Source organism: Protopterus annectens, chromosome 10.part0 (genome assembly GCF_019279795.1).
Source record: "Protopterus annectens isolate FY-2018-M chromosome 10.part0, PAN1.0, whole genome shotgun sequence".
NCBI classification, from domain to species: domain Eukaryota; kingdom Metazoa; phylum Chordata; order Ceratodontiformes; family Protopteridae; genus Protopterus; species Protopterus annectens.
Genome location: NC_056744.1, coordinates 638098065 through 638121407, shown reverse-complemented (window position 1 = coordinate 638121407; position 23343 = coordinate 638098065). Strand labels below are relative to the sequence as shown.

The 23343-nt window shown below is 41.9% G+C and overlaps 1 protein-coding gene across 1 annotated transcript in view; it reads left to right on the top strand.

Moving 5' to 3' along the window:
• Positions 1-23343, top strand: part of NDC1 (NDC1 transmembrane nucleoporin) — a 2145343-nt gene that overhangs the window by 1483149 nt on the left and 638851 nt on the right. Inside the window, exon 13 of the mRNA XM_044085460.1 lies at positions 12394-12509. Within this exon, the coding sequence (XP_043941395.1) occupies positions 12394-12509 (116 nt within the window). The remainder of the gene's footprint in view (positions 1-12393; positions 12510-23343) is intronic.

The window sequence follows — 23343 nt, the reverse complement described above, 5'->3', positions numbered from 1 at the left end:
AATTTATAGTGCTCTAAGAATGGTCACTGTTGCCCTTTTCACATCTTACAGCCAGATAGCAACCTTTATAGGGCTGTGTCTAACCCCAGCCCAGAAATGAGGGCAGCATTCTTAAACTACTTAACTCTTTTAGTACAGTCTGTAATATTTTGTCTTTACAGATTGTGGTAGTTATTAGTAACTCGTCTTTTTTTTTTTTAAATATCTGCTGTTAGATTCCTCTAAATTGCTGCTGGTTGGTTTAACATCCGTTTACTAATACATGTGTTTGTTTTACACAGTTGCATTAGAAATGAACTTTCAGAGATGGTGTTGTACCATATGAATGTTTATCAAAACCCTTAATTCCAGATGGATATCTCTAATGGTTCTGTTTTCAAATATGAAAAAAAAACTTTGCAGGAATCTCCTTTTGTTCTGACTGAGTGTGCTTCTCAGCTGATGTATATTTTTGGCACTTTTTAACTGTTCAGGGTTGAATAAAACTAAAATTGAATTCAGTTCAGAATACAGTCTGAATAAATTGCATTTATCTAAACTTTATTTGCTTTAATATTGCTACACACTCAGGTGTGCTACCTTGCACTGCACTTGAATTGTTTCAGTGCTGTTCTAGTGTAAAAAAAATAATCTAAGCTTGTTTCCTGCCTTTCCTGTAACTTAGTCTAGTCCAGATACAGATTTGCTGTATCCAGGACTGTTTGTAAGCTTCTGAGCCCCCCCCCCCCCCCCCAAGTCTTTCTGTGTTGGAGAGAAGCCTTCTAGCTTATCTGTGGGAGTGGTAAGCACTAGGTAGCCTGTCTACCACAAGAGTGGTTTCTGGCCAGAAATTGTAGTTTATAGGCCGTTGCACAGATGTTCTTCGTGTTTCACTGTTGCAGTCATCACATTTGGGTTATCTGCTTGCAGTAGCCCTCAGTCGGCCGGTTTGTCAAAGTCTTGGGTCCTGCATCGGCTGCTTTGTCATCTTCCATGACGTCAGGTAGTCGGGGGTATAAAGCATGCAGCCGATGCCATTACATCAGTCTTTCTTGCCATGCAGTGCCTGAAGCAGAAGCAGTTAGCAAGTGCCGGTCGGACGACTCCTGAAATTTTCAAGTTTCAGAACCGAAGTCTTCAACTAAAGCTAAGTACCCCGTTGGGGAAACTTTTTCTTGCCCTAAACCGATGTCAGTAAAAGTCAATAATTGTTATTTCTTATGGAAAGCAAATACCTCATAAAGATTTTCATTCGTACTGTATTCCTTGCCTAGGCCCTGACCACAACGTCAGTTTTGTGCCTTATTTAAGCAACGAACTATTTGTCTGTATATTTACGCTTCTAAATATTTTGGTATTCGGTTCAATTATCCAGATATGGTTTCACTAAGCCACCCGACTACCGAAATTCCGAAAAAACATAAAGATAAAGACACAGACTGACCACAAAGGTCCAAAGCTGCCAACGACGCTTCTCCTAAGCTAGTCGCCAGTTCGCCGGTACTCAGTGAGGCGCTTTCGCAGCCCCTGATACCCACTACTTCAGATTCACAGGCCTCTACTGAGACCCATTCGGAGTCCGGTATGCTGCGAGATGCTTCAACTGTGGAACCTGCAGCTGTCTCTGCGTTGGATGGGTCCGGAGCCACTGTGCAGGCATCTGCTTCTGAGGGTGTATTCAGGCCTACTGACTTGCATATTAAACAGAGGCCATCTTCTTCTTCAAGGCCTAAAACTCTATCCATACCTAGAAAACTGATGCCCAGACCGCATGGTCAGGCCTCTATGCCTAAAAATCAAATGAGAAGAGTGGCTGAATACCGTATTACTTTAATCAGGGGAAGCCAACCTTCCCCCTCTAAGAGACCTATTACTGAATTTTCTTATGATTCTTTTGATCAGGATTCTGAAATTTCTATTTCCTCTGATGACCAGGATTTACCCTTATCTACCTATGAGGATTCTGATGTAGAGGACTCTATTCCCTCTGCTTCCCCTCCAGAGGATTTCTCTTTTGGTAAAACCTTGCATATTCCTAGGGAGCATTTTCGCTGGGGAAGCCGGGATTACTCTGATTCTAAAAAGAAGCTTAGGGATTTCTTACTCTTGCCCCAACACAGGCCTTTAGCTATTCCCCCTGTACTGGACATTGTTGATGATGCCTTTTCGGAATCTAGCTTGGCCCCTAACTCCTTACCTCCTGCTCCCAGATAGATATTACAGGGTTCCTGACTCTCACAAGTTCCTCTTTAAAAATCCTACTGCGGATCCTGAGGCCATTTCACAGGGACCCAAGGGCATTGCCAAAAATCCTACCCCCTCTGATAGAGATTCCAGGGCGCTGGATAGATGGGGTAAGAAGGTATACACTTCTGCAACCTTGGCCATTAGGGCCTTAAACTGCCAGTTTCATATGTTAAATTATCAGCAGCATATTATTGGATTGCTTAAACAGAAAATTATGTTGATTCCTGACTGTGCTGAAAATAAAGATTTACAGGATTTAATGCATTCTGCTGAACAAGTTGGAAAGCATAATTTGCAATATGGTTTTGATTCACTAGAGGCATCTTGCAGGGCTGCTATCACTGGGTCTGTACTTAGAAGGCATGCTTGGCTTAAGGCGCAATCTTTGCCAGATCATGTTAAAGCTAAATTGCTGGATGCTCCCTTAAACCAGAACCGCCTGTTTGGCAACAAAGCAGAAGTAGTACTTAAAAAGATGGAGGAAAAACCTAAATCTATGCAAACTGTTAAAGATTTTCCTGCAAGTACAGCCTCCCAGATTTAGTAGGCATTGGCCCTCTAAGAATTGGTCCTTTCCTGCCTCTTCCAGGCCGTCTCAGTCCAAACCCAGAACCAGAAGAACACCCAGGCTTCAGTCCCAAGGTACTCAGGACTAAGCAGTGAGGGATCCCACTTCCAAAGCAGGGAGTAGTAAGACCCCCCCCCCCCCATGGTAAACTGTCTCAATTACTTAACTTTAAAACTTCCAAGCCCCTCTCAACTGACTGCTCCTTTGGGGGAAAGATTGCTCTGCAGGCAAAAAATTGGGAACTCATTACCCAGGACAAATAGGTTTTAAATATAGTTTATATAGTTTCCCAAGGATACAGATTCCACTTTCACACTTTACCAACCCCAAACGGTTGGCCAGATCTACCCCCAAATTAGTGGGCAGAGGCTCAAAAGCAAGTTCTCTCTCAGGTATCAGGGCTATTCAAACTGTCCCACAAGAGGAAAGAGGGCAAGGTTTCTACTCGAGACTTTTCCTGGTTCCCCGAAAAGACAACTCCTGGCGTCCTATCCTGGACCTCTCCATCCTAAACACATTTTTGATGACCCCAACATTCAAGCTGCTAACTCTTCACCAGTTGCTTCTTATGCTTGGCAAGGATGCCTGGTTGGCAACATTGGATTTAAAGGAAGCCTACCTGCACATCCCAATCAGGGAATCTTGCAGAAGATACCTATGTTTCAAAGCAGGCTTCATGCACGATCAGTTCTCTGCACTGCCCTTTGACTTATCTACTGCGCCCAGGGTGTTCACAAAGTGCCTAGCTTCAGTCATTGCATTCTGCAGGCAAAGAAATATTCAGATATACCCATACCTAGATGATCGTCTAATTCAGGCAGAAAGCCAGGACACACTATTGAATCATCTGGCGTTTGTACAAAAATTGCTAACTTCTCTGGGGTACACCATAAACGAAAAGAAATCACATCTTGTATCCTGTCAACAAGTTGTATTTCTGGGAGCAAGCTTGAACACAATTTCCCAGATGGCTTTCCTCACGCCAGAGAAACAAGTTCATTTAACAGCCTACTTCAAACTAATGGCCACAAAGGCCCTGCTATCTGCAAGAAAAATGCTGCAAGCCTTGGGGTTCATGGCCTCCTGCATTATCTTAATTCCATATGCAATACTGCATATGAGGGAACTACAATGGTATCTAAAAAGCCTATGGTATCAACATTCTCAGGATCTAGAAGCAATGATTCTATCATACCTTGCCTACAGATAAGAGTTTCTTTGATGGGCAGAGGCCTGCCACCAAAACAAGGGACTGACATTCACTCTACCCCCTGCCGCCCAAACCCCAACAACAGACTCATCAGACTATGCATGGGGGGCTTACTTGGCAGGGAAGTGCATTCAGGGCAAATGGAACCCAAGTCAAATGCACCTGCATATCAATCAAAAAGAAATGTTAGCTGTACAGAGTGCTGTGACAGCCTTCAAGGACCACATTCTTCCAGGACAATTAATGGTAAAGACGGACAACACCACTGTTATGTGGTACATAAACAAGCAGGAGGGAACCCACTCATACCCTCTCTGCAGACTAGCCATGGCTCTGTGGAACACAGCCTTGAGCTACGAAGTGCACCTACAGGCTCAATACCTTCCAGGAAAGTTAATACACTGGCAGACGAACTAACCAGAAATCTCATGGACCCACACGAGTGGAAACTGGAACCAGACATTCGACATGTTGATAAGCAAATGGGGAGCCCAGATATAGACCTGTTTGCCTCCCCCCAGAACTACCAATTGGACAAATTCTGCACAAGGACTCCCCACAAACAAGCTTGGAAAGTGGATGCCCTGTCCTTCACCTGGAAATGCCTATCAGTTTATGCCTTTCCTCCTCTGCCTCTCCTGTCCAAGGTACTACTAATGATCAAACAGGACAAACCAAGGACGATTCTGATTGCACCTGACTGGCCACGCCAACACTAGTACCCCCTCTTGCGCAGTGTCTCACTGCTGGCATCATGGCATCTGCCTCAGACCCCTACCCTGCTGTCCCAGCAGGAGAGCCATATTCTGCACCCTCAGCTTCAAACCCTGAACCTGGCAGCCTGGCTAATTATTTGATCTCTCCGTTACCATCCCTCACTAAGCAAGTGTTGGATGTCATTCTGGAGGCAAGGAGGCCTAGTACTAGAAAATCTTATGCTGTAAAATGGAAAAGATTCTGTTCCTGGAACCAAACTCAGGGGATGGGCTCAGCAGTGTCCAATTTACCTCAGATTCTTCAATACTTAACTGAGATGCTTCACAAGGACCTTTCATTTTCCTCCATCAAAATTCATGCCTCAGCCATTTTAGCTCATTACAACACAGAACCACTCCTCTTTTCTCATCCACTGCTCAAGCAGTTTCTCAGAGGGGCCAGAAACTTAAGACTACCCAGGAGAGCCCCAACTCCAGCCTGAGACCTCGACTTTTTATTGGAAAAAAACTCACTCTACCTCCTTTTGAGCCAGCTGCATATGCAGAGCTGAAATTCCTTTCTTGGAAAACAGCCTTCCTTTTAGCTATCACTTCAGCAAGAAGGGTGTCTGAATTACAGGCCCTTATGGCAGTCGAGCCTTTCATCATCTTTCATGCGGACAAGGTGTCCCTCAGGACCAGTCCCTCCTTCATGCCCAATGTGGTATCCAGTGTGGAACTTAATCAGTCCCATTCATTTGCCAACCTTCTTTTCTAATCCACAGAATAAAGGGGAACGTATTCTGCACTCCTTAGATGTGCAGAGACAACTTTGATTTTACTTGGACAGGACTAAACCTCTCAGGAAATCTGAACAGCTGCAGCTTGCATTTGCTGCAGGGGCAGAGGGGAAGGCTATTTCAAAGCAAACCATTTCTAAATGGATAGGCCATTGCATTCATTTCTGCTATAAGCACCATGGTGAATCTACCCCACAGGGGATAAGACCACATTCAATTAGAGCTGCATCTACCTCCACAGCCTTTCTCAGAGGTGTCCCAACCAAGGGACATCCTAGAAGCTGCTACCTGGAGTTCTGTACATACTTTCACCAAGCATTATCATTTACCAATTTTCTCTAAATCCAGAGCTGGCTTTGCCACTGCAGTCTTGCAGGGCTCTATAGCTGGTCCTAATGCTTTCTAATCTCCTCCTCCCATCCTTAGATTTGGGAATCTACCCAAATATGATGGCTGCAACAGTGAAACACAAAGAACGTAGTACAGTTGTGTACACTTTCCATAAATGTAGATGTTCGAGTGTATTCACTGTTGCAGTCCTGGTTACCCTCCCTACAGCCCACTGACTTCTATTGACTATACCTCTATTCTTGTTTACTATGCTTAAAGCTTTTTGGTGTATTTGCTTTTTTGTTGGAGGTGTAACCTTGTATATAATTGCTTCCCATTATGGGGGTACCTGACATCTGGGGCAAGAAAAACTGATGTAATGGCGTCGGCTGCATGCTTTATACCCCTGACTACCTGACTTCATGGAAGATGAGACAGCAACCAACACACAGGACCCAAGACTTTGATCAGGGCTACTGCAAGCAGATAACCCAAATGTGATGACTGCAACAGTGAATACACTTGAACATCTACATTTATGTTAAGTGCACACAACTGTACTTTTTTCCATCTCTTTCAGCTTCTGGTTTAAATGGCCGCATTTGCCCTCATTTCCCACCTTTCATGTAACTAGTCTAGTCCAGATACTGATTTGCTGTATCCAGGACAGTTTGTAAGCTTCTCAGCCCTCCAAGCATTTCTGTGTCGGAGGGAAACCTTCTAGCATGTCAGTGAGAGTGGTAAGCACTAGGTAGCCTATCTACCACAAGAGGAGTGGTTTCTGGTCCAGAAATTGTAGTTTATTGGCCGTTTGGGAAGTTTTTTCCATCTCTTTCAACTTTGGTTTAAAAGCCCGCATTTGCGCTGGTTTCCCATCTTTCCTGTAACTAGTCTAGTCCAGATGCAGATTTGCTGTATCCAGGACCGTTTGTAAGCTTCTGAGCCCCCCCAAGCTTTTCTGTTTTGGAGGGTAGCATTCTAGCTTGTCAGTGGGAGTGGTAAGCACTAGGTAGCCTGTCTACCACAAGAGGAGTGGTTTCTTGCCCAGAAATTGTAGTTTATTGTCCGTTTGGGCAGGTTTTTCCATCTTTCAACTTTCATGTTTAAAAGCCCGCGTTTGCGCTTGTTTTCCCGCCTTTCCTGTAACTAGTCTAGTCCAGATACAGATTTGCTCTATCCAGGACTGTTTGTAGCTTCTGAGCGGTGTCAAAGTCTGCTCTTCAATTTTTCCCTTAGACCTGCTAGTTCTCTCCTCTCCTGCACTTTTACTAGCTTAAACATCCGCTGTGGCACAGAGGTAGCGTTGTTGCCTCACAGCAAGAGGTTCTCCTGTTCGATTCTCGCCTGGAGTGCGGGAAGTGCCTTCTGTGTGGAGTCTGCATTTCCTCCCCGTGGTTGGGTGGGCGTTCGAAAGACATGCATAAATGGGCATGCCTTCGTTGAAGGTTGAACGTCAAGCTGGCACCTCGGCATTCGTGAAAATCTACTGCCAATCATTCGCAGACCGGAGTTCCGCTGTGGCGACCCCTAACCGGGAAAAAGCCGAAAGACATTGATCAGTCTAGCACTTTACCAGACTTCTTGTAGCAATTATTGTAGCACACAAAAGTGCTACCAGCACTAAACTGTCTACTAGGGAAGCTCCAGTACTTATTAATACCCACCCTTCCAGGCATGTCTAAAGGTCAGTTCCCTGTGATTTCTCCTATTAACCTGGTGAACTTGGGCATCCTGAAGCAATGTAGCAACCCCCTCATGTACACTGACAACCCTTTCCTCTTACCTCCCAACACTCATACGTGCGAGAGATGCACTTGTATATCCAAATTTTGAAGCCACGTACTCTGAAGACCAGACCGGAATAGCTGGTCAAGAGGAGAAGGTCAACACTTGCACCACACCACATGGAACACACAGCCCTCCAGAACACACACCAGCACTGCCTTCACCTAAAAGCACAAAAACCACACACCCACCTTCGAGGAGGCTCTCAATAAAAATGTACCCAAACAGCAGAGACCTCCAAGGCAGAAACGCACTCGACCACCACAACACAACACTAATCACGAGACACACAACTCTCCTAAACAGTGTGCTACTCAACCAAAACCCCTAAGACAGAACAGCACGCCCAACACACACTAGTCATAGGTGACTGTATAGTGAGGCACACTGATGTCCCACTCACTAGGTTGAATAAGGGGAAAGTAACAGTCAGCTGCCTGTCAGGTGCCAGGATCCGCCTCATAACGCACGCACTCAGGTCTCTCAACAGCAGGTGCAAATATGACTCTGTCATTGTACATGTGGGTGTGAATAACCTGAGATGTACCTCCGTGGACTACATGAAAGTAGACATGGAGGAGCTCTCGGGTTATGTAGCCCAGGTGGGTATGACCCTAGCCCTGAGCAGCATCCTACCATTACCCAGAATGATACCCCACAGTACAAGCAGAAAATGATCGATTTCAACAATTGGCTAAGTTTCTGGTGTCATTCTAAGGGGATCCACTATCTGTCTGTCTAGGATGACATGATTAATGGTCCTCGATGCTTTGCCAGAGATGGCCTGCATCTGTCACCCCTGGGCTTCCAGGGCTTCTGGATAATGGCCAAGGCTCTTGCCATCCCTATAGTGCCTTTTTAGGCGGTGTTCCAAAGACCAAATTACCACTGTAACAGCTACAAACAAATGCAATCTGAGGGTCATGCTGCTCAACACTAGAAGTCTAAATCTGAAAATGCACTCACTCGAAGCACTCCTTAAAATGGAGAACATCGACATTTGTGCTGTAACAGAGACCTGGTTCAAGGCAGCAGAAAGCACCCCTGCACTACCAGGCTGTAACTCATTCCACACCTTTTGCCCCCAGAAATTAGACTGAAGCTCCAAAGGCAGTGGTGTTTCCTTATTCATAAAGGATATGTACACCTCCAGACTGGTAGCCCAACATAATGCATCAGAGATACTTCAGGTGCAACTAACATTGGGTAAGACACCGATTCAAGTCGTAGCCTGCTGTAGGTCCCCAACAATGTCCCAAGACTCGCACTCCACGTTCCTAAGCACATTGGAGAATATTAAGGTCCAACCTAACACACACATACTGGGCGACTTCAACTACCCCTCCATTAACTAGGAAAACTAATAGTGTACCAATACACTTGCCCAACGTTTCCTGGAATTCATTAATTCAAATGCCCTAGACCAGCTCCTTCTTAACCCCACTAGAGTTAGCAGCATCCTTGACCTGGTCTTTACTAACATGGGCAACCGTTGCTCTACACCAATAGTTAACTCTTCCCTGGTTAGAGCCAACCACAAACTAATCACCATGGAAATCCACGTCTCTAGCACACCCCCCGGAAATGTAACCACCATGAAAAACTTCTCCAAAGCTAACTTAGGCTAAAAACAGAGGTGGCTAACTTCATAGAACCCATGCAAATGGAGAATAGTTGCATGACCGCTGAATCATACACCAGTGCACTGTACAAACACATACATAAATGCATGGATCTCGCCATACTCAGTAGAACCAAGACGCTCTCCTCCAAAAAAAGTAAGCCAATCTGGTGGTCCCCTGCCATAAACAAACTTTACAGCAGAAGGAGGAAACTGATGCAGAATAAGGTGAAGTCCTAAGACTGGAAAAACTTCTTTATCAGCCTCAACAAAAAGTTGAGATCCCTCATCAAATCCTCTAAAGCTAGCTATGAAAACAGAATTGCAGCAAATAGTAAAGACAACCACAAGGCCTTCTATAGTTATGTAAAGAATCTCCATGGCAATACCCAGATTTGCTCTGAGTTATTGCACAATGGTACCTGCTATACCGAGCCAACAGATATTGCCAATTTATTGTCCGGCAGATTCATTGCCAACTTTAACCCCCCCCCCCCCCAAAAAAGGACCAATCACAATACCAGTAGATTGCCAGGCACCCAGTATTACTGCTGCACAGTTTAAAACAGCATTGTCCAAGGCCAAGACTACAGCTTCCATGGGACCTGACAATATCCCTGCCTGTGTTCTACATGAACTACAGAGTGAACTGGCACCTCACCTGTCTGCCCTGTTCAATCACAGCCTCACCTCAGGCTTTGTCCCTACCGAGTGGCGCACTGCTACAGTCATCCCTCTCCACAAAGGAGGAGCGACAACAGACCCCCTGGGAACTATCGCCCCATTAGCCTGACGAGTCTGATATGCAAAGCTATGGACCACATCATCATGAACCTAATAAACAAGGATAGAGGGAATCTCCCAAACTCTGGATCCCGCATAGTCTGACTTTTTGAAGGGTAGATCATGCCTGCTCAACTTGGTCGACTTATTTGAGTCGGTCACCAGAGCTGTGGATGAAGGTAAAGGTGGTTCACACAGCCTACCTTGATCTGGCCAAGGAGTTTGATACCATTCCATATTCAGGAGTCATAGAAAAACTTACTAAGCTAGGCGTCAATACCTATATCACTATGTGGGTTGCAAACTGGCTCACAGATAGAACCCACAGTGTGAAAGTAGTGGACTCTAAGTCAGACTGCTGACCAGTCATGAGTGGAGTCCCACAGGGTTCGGTCCTGGGTTCTCTCCTGTTTGGTATCTACTTCTCTGAAGTCCAGGCCAACACAAAGGGTCTTTGGCTGACAAAGTTCGCAGACGATTGCAAGTTGGGAGCTGCTATTAACTCCCCAAGTGATGTTGACATCCTACAGAAAGGCCTCACTGAGACCAACGACTGGTGTCAGAACCATGGCCTTAAGCTCATTGCCAAAAAGTGTGTTGTCATCCCCTTTGGGAAAAACCCGGTTCCCATGTATTACCACATTGATGGTGGTCCACTGAACACAGAAGGTGTTGAGATCTGGGAACACAGGTTGATAGCCTCTCTTTTTGACCACCACATTGCCACTGTGGTCAGAAAGTCCTATGTGGCACATCTCATTACTAAGGGTTTTGCGTCCAGGAAGAAAGAGGTCATTGTCTCCCTTTACTCTTCCCTCATTAGGCCAGTCATTGAGTACAATGCCGCATTTGGCATGTACCTCACTAGACACTTGCAACACATGGACATTTCGCAAAAGTACCTCACAAAGAGGATCCTAGGCCTTAAACACTTGTCCTATATGGACTGATTAAAAAAAAGCTCCAACTATTCTCTGTCTCATATCGCTTACTTAGAGGCGATCTCTGCTTGACATACAAAGCCATGTCTGATCCAGCTCTGTTAGAAATGCTGCATCTAAAGGAATCCCAATCCCTCCACACCACACGCTCCAGTGACCTTAACCTCATTACCACAATCAACAGAAAGTGCTGGAGGGCCAGGTTGATAACCCAGAGACTGCCCTTGCTATGGAATAGACTTCCCATACATGTCAAACAGAGCACCTCACTGGCCCTCTTCAAGAGCAACCTTGATGAGTGGATGGGAAATAGAAAATTCACCCAGGGATCACTCCAGTGGCTCTACTCGACAGAGGCACTGGGAACTAAGGTTGGGTGGCACGATATCAGGGTAATCCTTTGAGTTATGTTTGTAAAGGCTCCAGGGCCTAGTACACGCCTATGAACCTATGAAAAATGCTATTGCCAAAGCTGAAATAGCCAGTGGCAGCAGAACTTCAGTTGGAACAGCTCACAGGTATACTGAGGCAGAAGTCAGGCCAGCTGTAGAAAGAAATAATGAAAGAGAGTATATAGCTCATCTGTGTCTGTGCCCATGTGTGTACACCATTCCACAAGGTCATCATGGTCTCTCTCTCTCTCAAACTACTTGCAGAACTTGAGAACTAATAATCTTAAATCTTTCTTGTTGCCATGTATGTTCAGAATTTTGACATGAAGTCAGTTTTCTTATAATGGAATATAATCTCCTCTATACTGTGACTACATAACTTAAAATCAAGTAAGGATGTTGCATATGCGTTAAAAACATACTTCACAGTGTTGTATTGTTTTTTTGTTTGTAAATGTCTTTTAATGTATATGCTGAAATTTGAGCAAGTTAATTGGTAAAAATAACTGTACATTTCTGTGGACAGTGGAGGTCCCTGATATAAATACTAAAATCCATGTTTCCTAATATGTTAAAGTCAGAACTGCCCAGCATTGGCAGAATGGCAGTAGTCTTTCCAGTCTCAAGAGTAATGTGAACATGTAAGGATGTAGCTAATTCTGCAGTTTTTGAAGTCTTATTTTTTCATCTTATCTGTTTGTCAGAATTTTAACATATTTATTTGTATTGTAGGCTATTTCAGTTGATATGTTGCTGCTTTTTGGCTATTTTGGTAGTGTCACTAGTGGTTATTGTAGACATTTCAGTACATAGCCACCCCCTCACCTACTGACCAAATTATTTGACTTACATTTCTAACACTGCTGCTGGTGACTTGAAAAGAAGTGATAGTTCCTCTAAGAGAATAGTTAGGAATTCTGCTTTGAGACAGTAAACATTGTGGTGTGGCAATTTGTAATCCATCCATGCTGAACCTTTGTTGCTAGTTTGTTTACCTGGACCTTAATTTTTGCTGAATTTACCTTTCTTCTGTTTTCCATAGAACCTGCTCAGAACAATTCTCCTTATGAAGCAGTACCCCCTGTTATTTTCCGTGGACGTTTTGAAGAAAGAAAACCTAATTTTGTATCTATATGGTTTCAACAAAAGCAAGAACAGGTACAAACTTGCTGCTGTGAGATGCTTGGCTGATAATGTGCTAAATTATTGCTTTATCAAAAGTCCAGTGATTTACTTTTTTCCATGTTGTACTTTGTATTTTGAACTTTCTTCCAGTGGATAAAACCATGAGCCCTGCTCTCTACAGCCACTCAGTGTGGTTGCTGTAAACTGTACCCTCATGAGATTTTCCGCTGCACCTGGGTTAGTAGAAGCCGTGCACTTTTAGCAATCAATAACTTTTTCCCTAATGTTGATATAAAAATTAAGGTTGACTGTGAAAAATGTGTTCATGATATAAATTCTTGGATGAAAAATTTGTGTTATAAAATATTTCTGCTAGCTTTTGAAGCACGCTGTCAGATCATGCAGGCACTGTACTATCCTTTTTTCATCAATACTGGCATCTAGCTTCATTTGCTAATGGTATTATTTTGTACTTGATAAATCCTGAAAAGGACAATTCAGTGTTGTGGAACATTTTGAGAGTGTTTAAAGTCTTTGTAGGATATAAAATAAATGAAAATAAAAAAAAAGGCTAATTACATCTAGTCTCTGGTTGTGGGAGTCTGCTTGGATGCAGAGCAGTATTCGAACATGTGGTGTGGAGATTCTTTTCTGCTTTGCTGGAAGAAATGGGTTCAATTGTTTCGCAGCATGAAGAAAACACTTGTGTCCTAATCCATCAGCCACCATTTGTTTTAATGAGGTCTTTTCTTCACCATTCATGTCATTGTATGGCATAGGCTAAGTTACCTGCTGTTTGTTTTATTTTAATAGTACAAATTCCTTAAGACAGATTCTGTCTGATAATACTACCGAAGCTGTATCTTTTCAGGGAGTTACAGATCAAATATGTAGTCTGAAGTAGATATATCAGTAGCCCTCCAAAATCCTATTTGTCTTTAAGGCATTTGCTTGAGGTCATTAAGGCATTAAGTGGTTACTAAACCTTTTCCAGTTATGAGCGTTGCTTATAGAAGAATCATGTCCCATCCACATGTATCATCTTACAGGAAAAGATGAAATAGGCTTAGTCAATTATAAAAAGAGAAGTGTCATTGACATGGAGTGATGCTAAAACTTCCATTATATGCAAAACCGTCTTGGTTAGCATGTTTTTACTCCATAAATTATTGCATCCACTGAGAATTTTGCTAGTTTCCTTCTGAATTCCTGGCGTAATCCCTTTCTGAAGATTGTGTGTGAGGTAATTTGAAGAAGAAGCAAAAAGGGTTTTGCTGTGTGGCTCGTGTGAGTAATTGGGGATATTGACTACTGTAGTAGACTTGGAAACGCTATTAATGGACCTGATGTGGTCACATACAAGCTGACATAGAAAAGACAGGTGTGATAATGCACTGTTAAAACTGAAAGCCTATCCTGTTTACTGGTCAGTTTTTTTTCAGCCCTATGGTCAAAATAGATGGCAAAGTTATCACAGAGGTGCCTTGATATTTTTAAAATTCTGTCCTGTTATTTACTTGACTAAGACAGTCTTCTAAGTGCGTGCGCATGCAAGAGGGGGAAGGGCAGAGCTAAATTGCAGTGGTCTCAAATGTTAAGGTTTCTCAACTCAGGCTTTTTTTTTTGGTTTCAGGTTACTTTCTCCAGCATTTTATTTGACTGCACTAGATTATTGCATTTGATGGGGAAAGCAGCATATACTCTAAATGCTGTTGTATCTATTACTTCTAAGTGATTGATTGCTGTGGATGTATTGGGTCCTTGATGCAGGATTTTGCAGCATCCTGGTCCAAAGTTTAGTGTTACTGTTACTCAGCCCTGGTAGGTGATTAGACTTAATTATGACACAGCAAGTATTACGTCTTTCTCTTCTTATGCCCTTATATCTTGATGTCAAATATATCTGCCCAAAGTGTGATATAAAGTTAGCAGACTTAATGTCTGCATTGTGGCTATGTGCTGCTGTCAAAGTTTTGGTACAGAATTCATTTGAAACTGCTCCTTTCTAGAATGTTTGTTAATACTTGAATGCCTTTTGCTGGAAATTGTGCATGAGTAGTATGAACTCACCAGATATAAGGTGATAAATACAATGAATAATGTGGTTGTATTGTAAAACTTGCAGTGCTCTAATCTCTGTTTAGAATACCCTGATTTTCAACAGTGCATGGTCAGAATTGGTGATACATTATCCTTCAGGTATATTGTCTCTCGCTTTGATGTATTCTCATAGTATTTGCATCTCCAAAAGTCTGTGGCCAGTTTACTTAAAGTACAGGAATATTACAGTGTATGTTAATGATTTAACCCTTCTATGATTGTAAATTTCATTAGAATGTATTCAGGGAGTGCACACTACTGGTAACCCCCACCAGATATCTCTCTAAACCCAATACTTTCTAGTTTGGAATCATTTACTCAGTCTTCTCCTTCCAAGACACTTGTCCATATTTGTCCCACTCCATACTCACTCCGGCATAAGGTTTCTATTTCTCTAAGAATTCCTAGTCTACAAAATTGTCAGCTGCATAGATACTTTTCACAGTACCTGGTAGTCTAAGTGACTGTTCCTTGCTGTGCAGTTATAGAACTTGGCTCTGCCCGCTCCGCCCTCGCTACGCTCCTCCCCTACCCTGCCCCCATTCCCTCCTGCCCCCAAATCGCTCAAATATATCTAAACCTAACCACTCACAGTCACGTGTCTACCAATCACCACCTGTACAATTTTGAATTATAAAGTAGCCCACATTTTACCAATTACCTTTTACCAGTCCCTACCCTTTTTACCATTACAAAATGCTATCAATACATTGATGCTGTCAATACAAACAACCCTTGTTTCATACACATCTAACATTTGTCACACCCTGTAATCAAAACAGGCCAATCTCCACTATAGCCCCCTCCCCCACCATTGCAATACAACACATATCCACCTACACATTCAGCTGCTCTGACCTTCCACATAGTCACACTCCTATCTGATTTAATCTCTGCTCTACCACATACCCGCAAACTCACAACTATCACCTCCCCCTCCAACATCTCACAACACACACTAACCACACGCTGGTAATCCCACTCTAACATCCCCAACACCCTAATAAAGCACACAATGTTACATTCACTAAAACGCACATCATTACATCCACTAAAATGAACACTATTTACTACCTTACCTCTCCACACAGCCAACCTATTCACACTAGCCCTTCTTTATTATTTAACTAACTTCTACACCCCCATCTACTATGACCACCCCATCAACTCTCCACTGCCCATAACCCACCACTACAACAACACAGAAATAGACTACCTCCCACTTAAATACCATCAAACCAGACACAAAAATGAACCACTATTTAGAAACTACAAACAACTAAACAAACTTATAACAACTTTATTTCATATATTATCAAAACTAAAACTCAGTGGTGACATCCACCCCAACCCTGGCCCCAAGACTACCAATAAACAAACTACCACTTATACCTCAATCAACCCCACCATACCCCTTCACCCCAAACAACACTTCCTGGTGTTCCTTAATATAAATTTAAGAAGTATACTAAACAAAATCCATGACCTCCATGCACTAATTGACTTCCATTCCCCTGACATAACCATTTTGACTGAAACTTGGCTTAAGCCACATGTCAAAAACAATGAAATACTTCCCCCAGGGTTCAACATATATAGACTCGATCATCAAAGTAAACGTGGAGGAGGTGTAGCAATAATGTTTAAACAAAATCTAGCCCTAGAAGTTATCGACACCACAATTCCTACATGTAACAATGCAGAATTACTCATCACCAAACTGAATATCAACAAGAACAAAACACTAATCATAGTGGCTATCTGTATCCCTCTAGGAGATAACACTAGCAGAGTTGAAGACATACTTCACTGGCTATCCACAACCTTCCACCAAGAAACCATAATTATGGGTGACCTCAATACTGACTGGTCCACCTATAATTCCAATAATCTGTCCAATTTCATAAACGTATATGGTTTCTTCCAGCTCATACAAAAACCCACAAGAGTAGACAAAACCTCCAACAGACAATCCGTCCTGGACTGGACTCTCTCAAATAAAAATAACACACCCCTTCTAGCAGGATGCCTCCCCAGTACCATAAGTGACCACCTACCCACATACCCTAATCAGAAACAATCTTAGTCCACCTAGACAAGTAGTCTATAGGCTAATCCGCAACAAGAAAAAATTTAATACCCACATTTTCAACTCCCTCTTCCAACAAATGAACTGGTTCCCCCCCCCCATCAAAACACTACGACTAGATGACGCTGTTCAACAATTTAACACCACCTTCCTCAACATCCTGAACAGACTGGCCCCCTACAGAATAGCTAGAATAAAACATAACACACCCTGGCTTAGAAACAACACCAAAGACCTACTAAAAAAAGGGATAAGGCATGGGAACACTGGCTAACTAACAAAAGCAATGACAACCTTCTACTTTTCAAACAACTTAGGAATAAAGCCAAATCCCAGATAAAAGCTGACAAAAAAGCCTACTACATCACTGCACAGCAAAGAAACAAAAACAACCCCCAAAAATTCTTGGCCACTATAAACAAACTCCTGCAACCTGGTGGTAGTACGTCCACCCCCAATCCTACCGCACCCCCATCAAATGATAACATTGCAACACAATTCAGTTCCTTTTTTATAAACACAAATCACTCACTTATTGACTGTGACCAAAACACCACTACTACAATCCCCGTAGCCAACAATGAGGGTGTAAACTCCTCCTTTTTTAACCCCGTCCCAACCCATGCCATAAAAAAACTACTTAGTAAGCTCAAGCCCACCAGCATAGCCGCTGACAACCTCCCATCAGAATTCCTCAAAGCTGTCTCCAAAGTCGTAGCCTACCCCATTTCTATCCTCATCAACTGCTCTGTCTCTGAGAACCATGTCCCACTAATATGGAAACTCTCCTATATCACCCCACTGCATAAAGGTGGCAACCCTGTGGAGCTTACTAATTTCAGGCCCATTGCCATTCTTTCACCTCTCTCCAGAATACTAGAAAAATGTATTCACTCCCAGCTTCTAAACTACCTTCTCTCCAATAACCTCCTAACACACACACAGCATGGTTTACGCCCCCACCACAGCACCACAACCACCCTCCTCAGTTTTACTGACACAATAAATTAACACAGAAATCAGAATAAATGTCTCATCCATCTTTCTAGATCTTTCAAAAGCATTCGACACAGTTTCACACCACAAACTGCTGTCAGAACTGGCCACATTACATGTCAGTCATTCTTCCTTAGCTTGGTTCCACAGCTATCTAACCAAACACCAGCAGGCTGTTGGATGGCAACAGGAGCTATCATCTTTGCTCCCTGTTAACACAGGAGTTCCACAAGGCTCCATATTAGGCCCCCTACTTTTTACCATCTTCGCAAATCAACTCCATAAATCCACATCTCTCGCCTCTGTCATCTAATGTGCAGATGACTCTACCCCCTCTCTTAACAAAACTACAGGCTGTAACACAACAATCCTTAATCCTGGCTAACTAACACTAACCTCATACTGAACCCAAACAAGACCAAACTCATGCTCTTTATGCCCACCAAAGCACCCAATCCTTCAGCCACTTTTCAAATCCACTCCTCCAATAACACAATCATAAACACCAGCTCACATACCAAATTACCAGATGTCACAATTGATAGCAAATTAAAATTCGACCTACACCTCTCTCAACCCTTTAAAAAAACACATCAAACTAGGCTCTCTTTACTGAATTAATCCTTTCCAAACAAGCCATTCTAGACTAAGCATCACCAGGACTAATCTCTTATCTACTGTTCTCTATGCTTCTCCCATCTTTACAAACCTTAACCTGACCTTACCAAACTTGAATCAGCCTACAATAAAATAGCCAAGTTCGCCACTAGCTCCCCATATAGGTCCCACCACTCCTCTGCCCTACAACAAATAAATTGGCTAGAATTCCCACAATATCTAACCTATACCCAACATGTCTTTACTCACCAACTAATATACAAGCCAAACAGAACCCCAGCCCTACAACAGTTACTCCAACCATATGCCAACACTTGGCAACTCTGATCCTCACATAAAACACTCCTCCAAGTATCCAAAAGCAACAACAAAGCCGGGGACGCCTTCTACTCCCACCACATTTCTAAACTTTGGAACTCAGTCCCTCAACACATCCTAAATGCTACCAACCTACACCAATTTAAGAGACTGCTCAAAGACCACCTCACTAACAATTGGCTCTGCTCCTGCACCAAGCCAGCAACAACATAAGCCCACATCAAATTTCATCCCCTAAATTTTATAGTCTCCATTTATACCCCACTCCCACTTGTTAACACCACCTGTCAGCTGCCTACAATAAGAGTATAATTTGATAATTTATTTTCTTTTGTAAGGGTATACAGATGTACACATATTAAAGTATAATCAAATGATCAACTAAAGATGGACCCCTCCCCTAAAAAAAAAAAAAAAAAAAAAAAGTGTGTGTATATATGTATGTGTGTGTATATATATATATATATATATATATATATATATATATATATATATATATATATATATATATATATGTAGATATATATATATATATATATATATATATATATATATATATATATATATATAGATATATTTATATATAGATATATATATAGAAATATATATATATAGATATATATATATAGAAATATATAGATATATATATATATATATATAGATATATATATAGATATATATATATATAGATATATATATATAGATATATATATAGATATATATATATATAGATATAGATATAGATATATATATATATGACTTTACTATACTGAAATAACTTTCTCCTTTTCACTAAAGTGCCTATTGTATATTGTACTTTCTCTGTTGTCTCTAGATATTTCTGTTAAATTCTTTGTAAAACTGACACTGTACCTGTCAATGTTGTTTTATTGGAGCTTTTCTCCCTGGGCCTCCGCTGAAAATGGGCTCACACCCACACGGACTATCCCGGTCAACAAATGTAAAATAAAAAATAAATAAATTTTGGTTATTTCAAGGTTCATAAAATCTTGTGCCCACAATTCTGAGGTAGTCAGGGGCAATGAAATTCATCCATCGTCTTAGCATCTGGATAAGCTCTCTGTTGGAGATGCCCTAAAGCTGATGATGAACAGTTTACTGTGGCTTGTTGTACGTATCCCTACCCCCCACCAGAAGCTTGTAGCATAGCTTCTGAGGAGAAAACTCCAGGAGGCTTAAGTAATTTCCTCCCCTGGACTCTGTCATTAGGGATGCTATTTTAGCAACCCAAAAGCCTCCACATTTCAGAACACTGGCTTTCAGAAAAGTCTATAACTTATTATAAGCCACTACAGGAATGGTCAGATTATCATACTAAGCTTTCCTGTGCTGACTGAGGTATGACCTATTCAACCCATCATAAGTCCCAGATGCCATAGCATTTCTTCACCTTACTGCTGGTCAGGAAATTCAGAGATCAGATCAGGTGAGACAAGACTGTTTACTTCTCTGTCATATTGGGGGTTAAGGAACTCATTTGTTCATCTCACCAGTCATAGTTTACAAGCACACTTTGCTAAGATGATGCTGGATAAGCTAGAAGATATCCCAAAATATGCGCTCAAGGAAAATAGAAGGATCTTTGTTATGTCGTGTCCGTGGCTTCCACTGTGAGATACCATTGATCTTGGTGCAATTTTGACTCAGAATACTTTATACATTTTAAACCAGGCACATGGATATTTATAACTGCAATGAATAACTCTTTGCAGAAAACAATATTTACCTAAATTGTAGGGGTGGCTTTGCCCCCCCACCCCCCAATGTGGGGCCTGTGCCCCTCACACCCCCTAACTATATATACTAACTCCAGGATCGCACTACAGTGGGGAAAAGGGCATATACCTTTTACTTTACTGTGTCAGTGTTAAGTTTCAGTCAAATGAGTTTGTCTTTTGAACTTCCAATGTTTTGGTCTCAGTCAAATTAATTTTAGTCAAATGAAATTTAGGTCATATGAAGTAGACCCATATATATATATATATATATATATATATATATATATATATATATATATATATACACGTGTGTGTGTATATGTATGTGTGTGTGTGTGTGTGTGCTTGTTTATGTATGTATGTATAGATGCACACATACGTGTGTGTGTGTGTGTATATATATATATGTGTGTGTATGTGTGCATGTATGTATGTACATATATATATATATATATGTGTGCATGTATGTATGTACACACACACACACATATATATATATATATATATATATATATATATATATATAGATAGATATAGATATATATAGATATAGTTATATGTGTATATATAGATATAGATAGTGAGGATCTGGACTACATAGCCAGATGTCGTCCCCATTAGCATGTGACACTGATAGTGAAGACACCACAGCATCTAGCCGACTACTAAAAGACCTTTCTCACTCACAAGTGAATATTTTCATTGACAAGCTGACAAGGTCTCTGCCACCCAAAGGATAATCCTGAAGATTGTGGTATTTGAACCACCAGAACCTGTGGCTATTCATCCAGTTCAGGAAGCCCTGCTGGATGTTTTTGATACTAATAGCACGGTACCATATTCCCAGACCCTTGTCCCTTAGAGACAAGACTGTTTCAACAGAGTGCTGACTCCTTGCAAAGGTCCTTTGTACGAGCCCTGTAGCAGACCTGAATATAGTATCCTTGGAGTCTTTCAAAGGTGCTATACTGGTTTCAGATCATAACAGTTTCTGTTTAATAATAAGGAGGCCAAGTTACTTGAGTAGAGCAAGAAAGTGCAAGCCTGTGCAACCTTAGTTTTAAGGGCGCTCAGTTGCCAGACCCCATTCTTAAATGCAGTTGTTGCAAAGTTTTAGGGGAGTGTGGGATGGCAACAGACGGACTGTCTTGGTCCCGCAAGTTTACGATGTACTGCATTAGGGTAAACATGATGTCATAGGTGTGGATGTCATCCAGGGTTGCTTCTACAAGGGTCAGTGCTTAGAAAGGATTTCTTGTCTGAGGAATCTGTCCCTATCCGATGGTGTCAGTGTGTACAGCTACTCTGAGCTTCTCTGTGTAGAGAGCTGCTCTCTGAACCTAGGTTTACAGTGTGTTTAAAAAACTGGAGGGCACAGAGAAGAAGGTGGAATATGTCAATAACATGTTCCATCATCCCTGCCTAAGTCTAACAAGAATTCCTTTCTAAATTAAGGTCTTTTCTATTGGAGGCAAGGCATGAGAAGATGGCTCAAAAGGTGGGAAGGGCTTTCAGAAGGGAAAATGGGAGCAGGGTGGCCAGCAAGACTCTTCAGCCACCTAGTGCCATCTCTCCAAAAATGCCACCCCAACCCTTCTTCATGCTCCCTGCCTGGATCTTTGTCTCAAAGTAAGCAAACTGGTATATTGTGTCTGACAGTGGCCAGAGACTGCTTCAGAAAAAAATGGGTCCCAGAGGTCATCTTCAGGGGCAACCAACTGCAATTTTAAATATCCAGAAAAAAAGTATTCCTAAGGTAGCCAGAGAATTTGTGCATCTGATAAAACCCATCATAGAGGAGATGCTATTTTGGGGCACCATACAAAAATTCCATCAGGAGACGAGGAGAAAAATTTCTGTTCCAGAGTGTTTCTAGTTCTAAGAACAAGATGTCCGCTGTATACCTGTTTCAGATCTCTAGTAAATCTCTATTGGTTTTGTTACATTCACAGTCCCTTTTATTACTTCTGTGATTCTTTCTTGCAGAATTCTGACATCCAGCCTAAAATTCAGACCTTTACCTTCTCCTTTTGGCTTTAGCCAACTTCTTCCCACTTGGATATCAGTTGTGATAAAGGGATGTCAGCCAGCATCATCATCAGATTTTTCTTGCCACAATCTGTGTGCATTTGTATGCTGTACAAAGCATCATTAGTCTAGAGTGTCAGCCTGCTTCAAGAGATCTCAGTTACATAACTCCACTGGGAATATTTATTATAATTAATTTTATATTATGTAAATGTCTGACAGTGATTCTGAAGTTTTCCAGAAAAAGAACTGTATTACAAATGCTACACAGGATTTTCATAGGGTCTGTATTAGTTCATCGAAGGTCCACATCAGCGAACCTACATTCATCTAACAAAACCCATCAAACGTTCACTTCAGCAAACGTTCACATCAGTGAAGGATTTGCACAGGGAAAGACACTAGTTGGCCAACATAAGGAAATTTGCCCTTTTCCCCACTGTAATGCAATCTCGGAGTTGGTATATATAGTTGAGTGGCTGTGGACAGTGCAGTTGCCCACCTGAGTGGGTTTAAAATACTCCACTGTGTGTGTTACAGGGAATTGTTGGCAAGTAGTTACTTTCCTCATGTAACACATTCATTGAAGTGAACGCTTAAGTGACTGGTCAGTTGGATTTTGTTCAATGAATGGAGGTTTGCTGTAGTGAACCTTCGATGAACTAATATAAAACATTTTCATGTCTAGTGCCTTTTTTGCATAGGCCCACAGCACAACATGTATGGTTGTCTGCATTGTGCAAGGTTTATCCCAATTGCAGTCCACCATAGAGTCAAATATTTATGGAACTGGATTGCTTAAAAGATAGATGCACCAGGTCATGTGCTGCCTTGTTGTTTTCCAAGATCCTCCCTCACAAGTGCAGGCATTCAAAAATAAATAAAGCCAGAACATGACCCTGACAGCATCAGTAATGCTAGAGGATGGTCTTCGTGTTTCACTATTGCAGTCATTACATTTGGGTTATCTGCTTGCAGG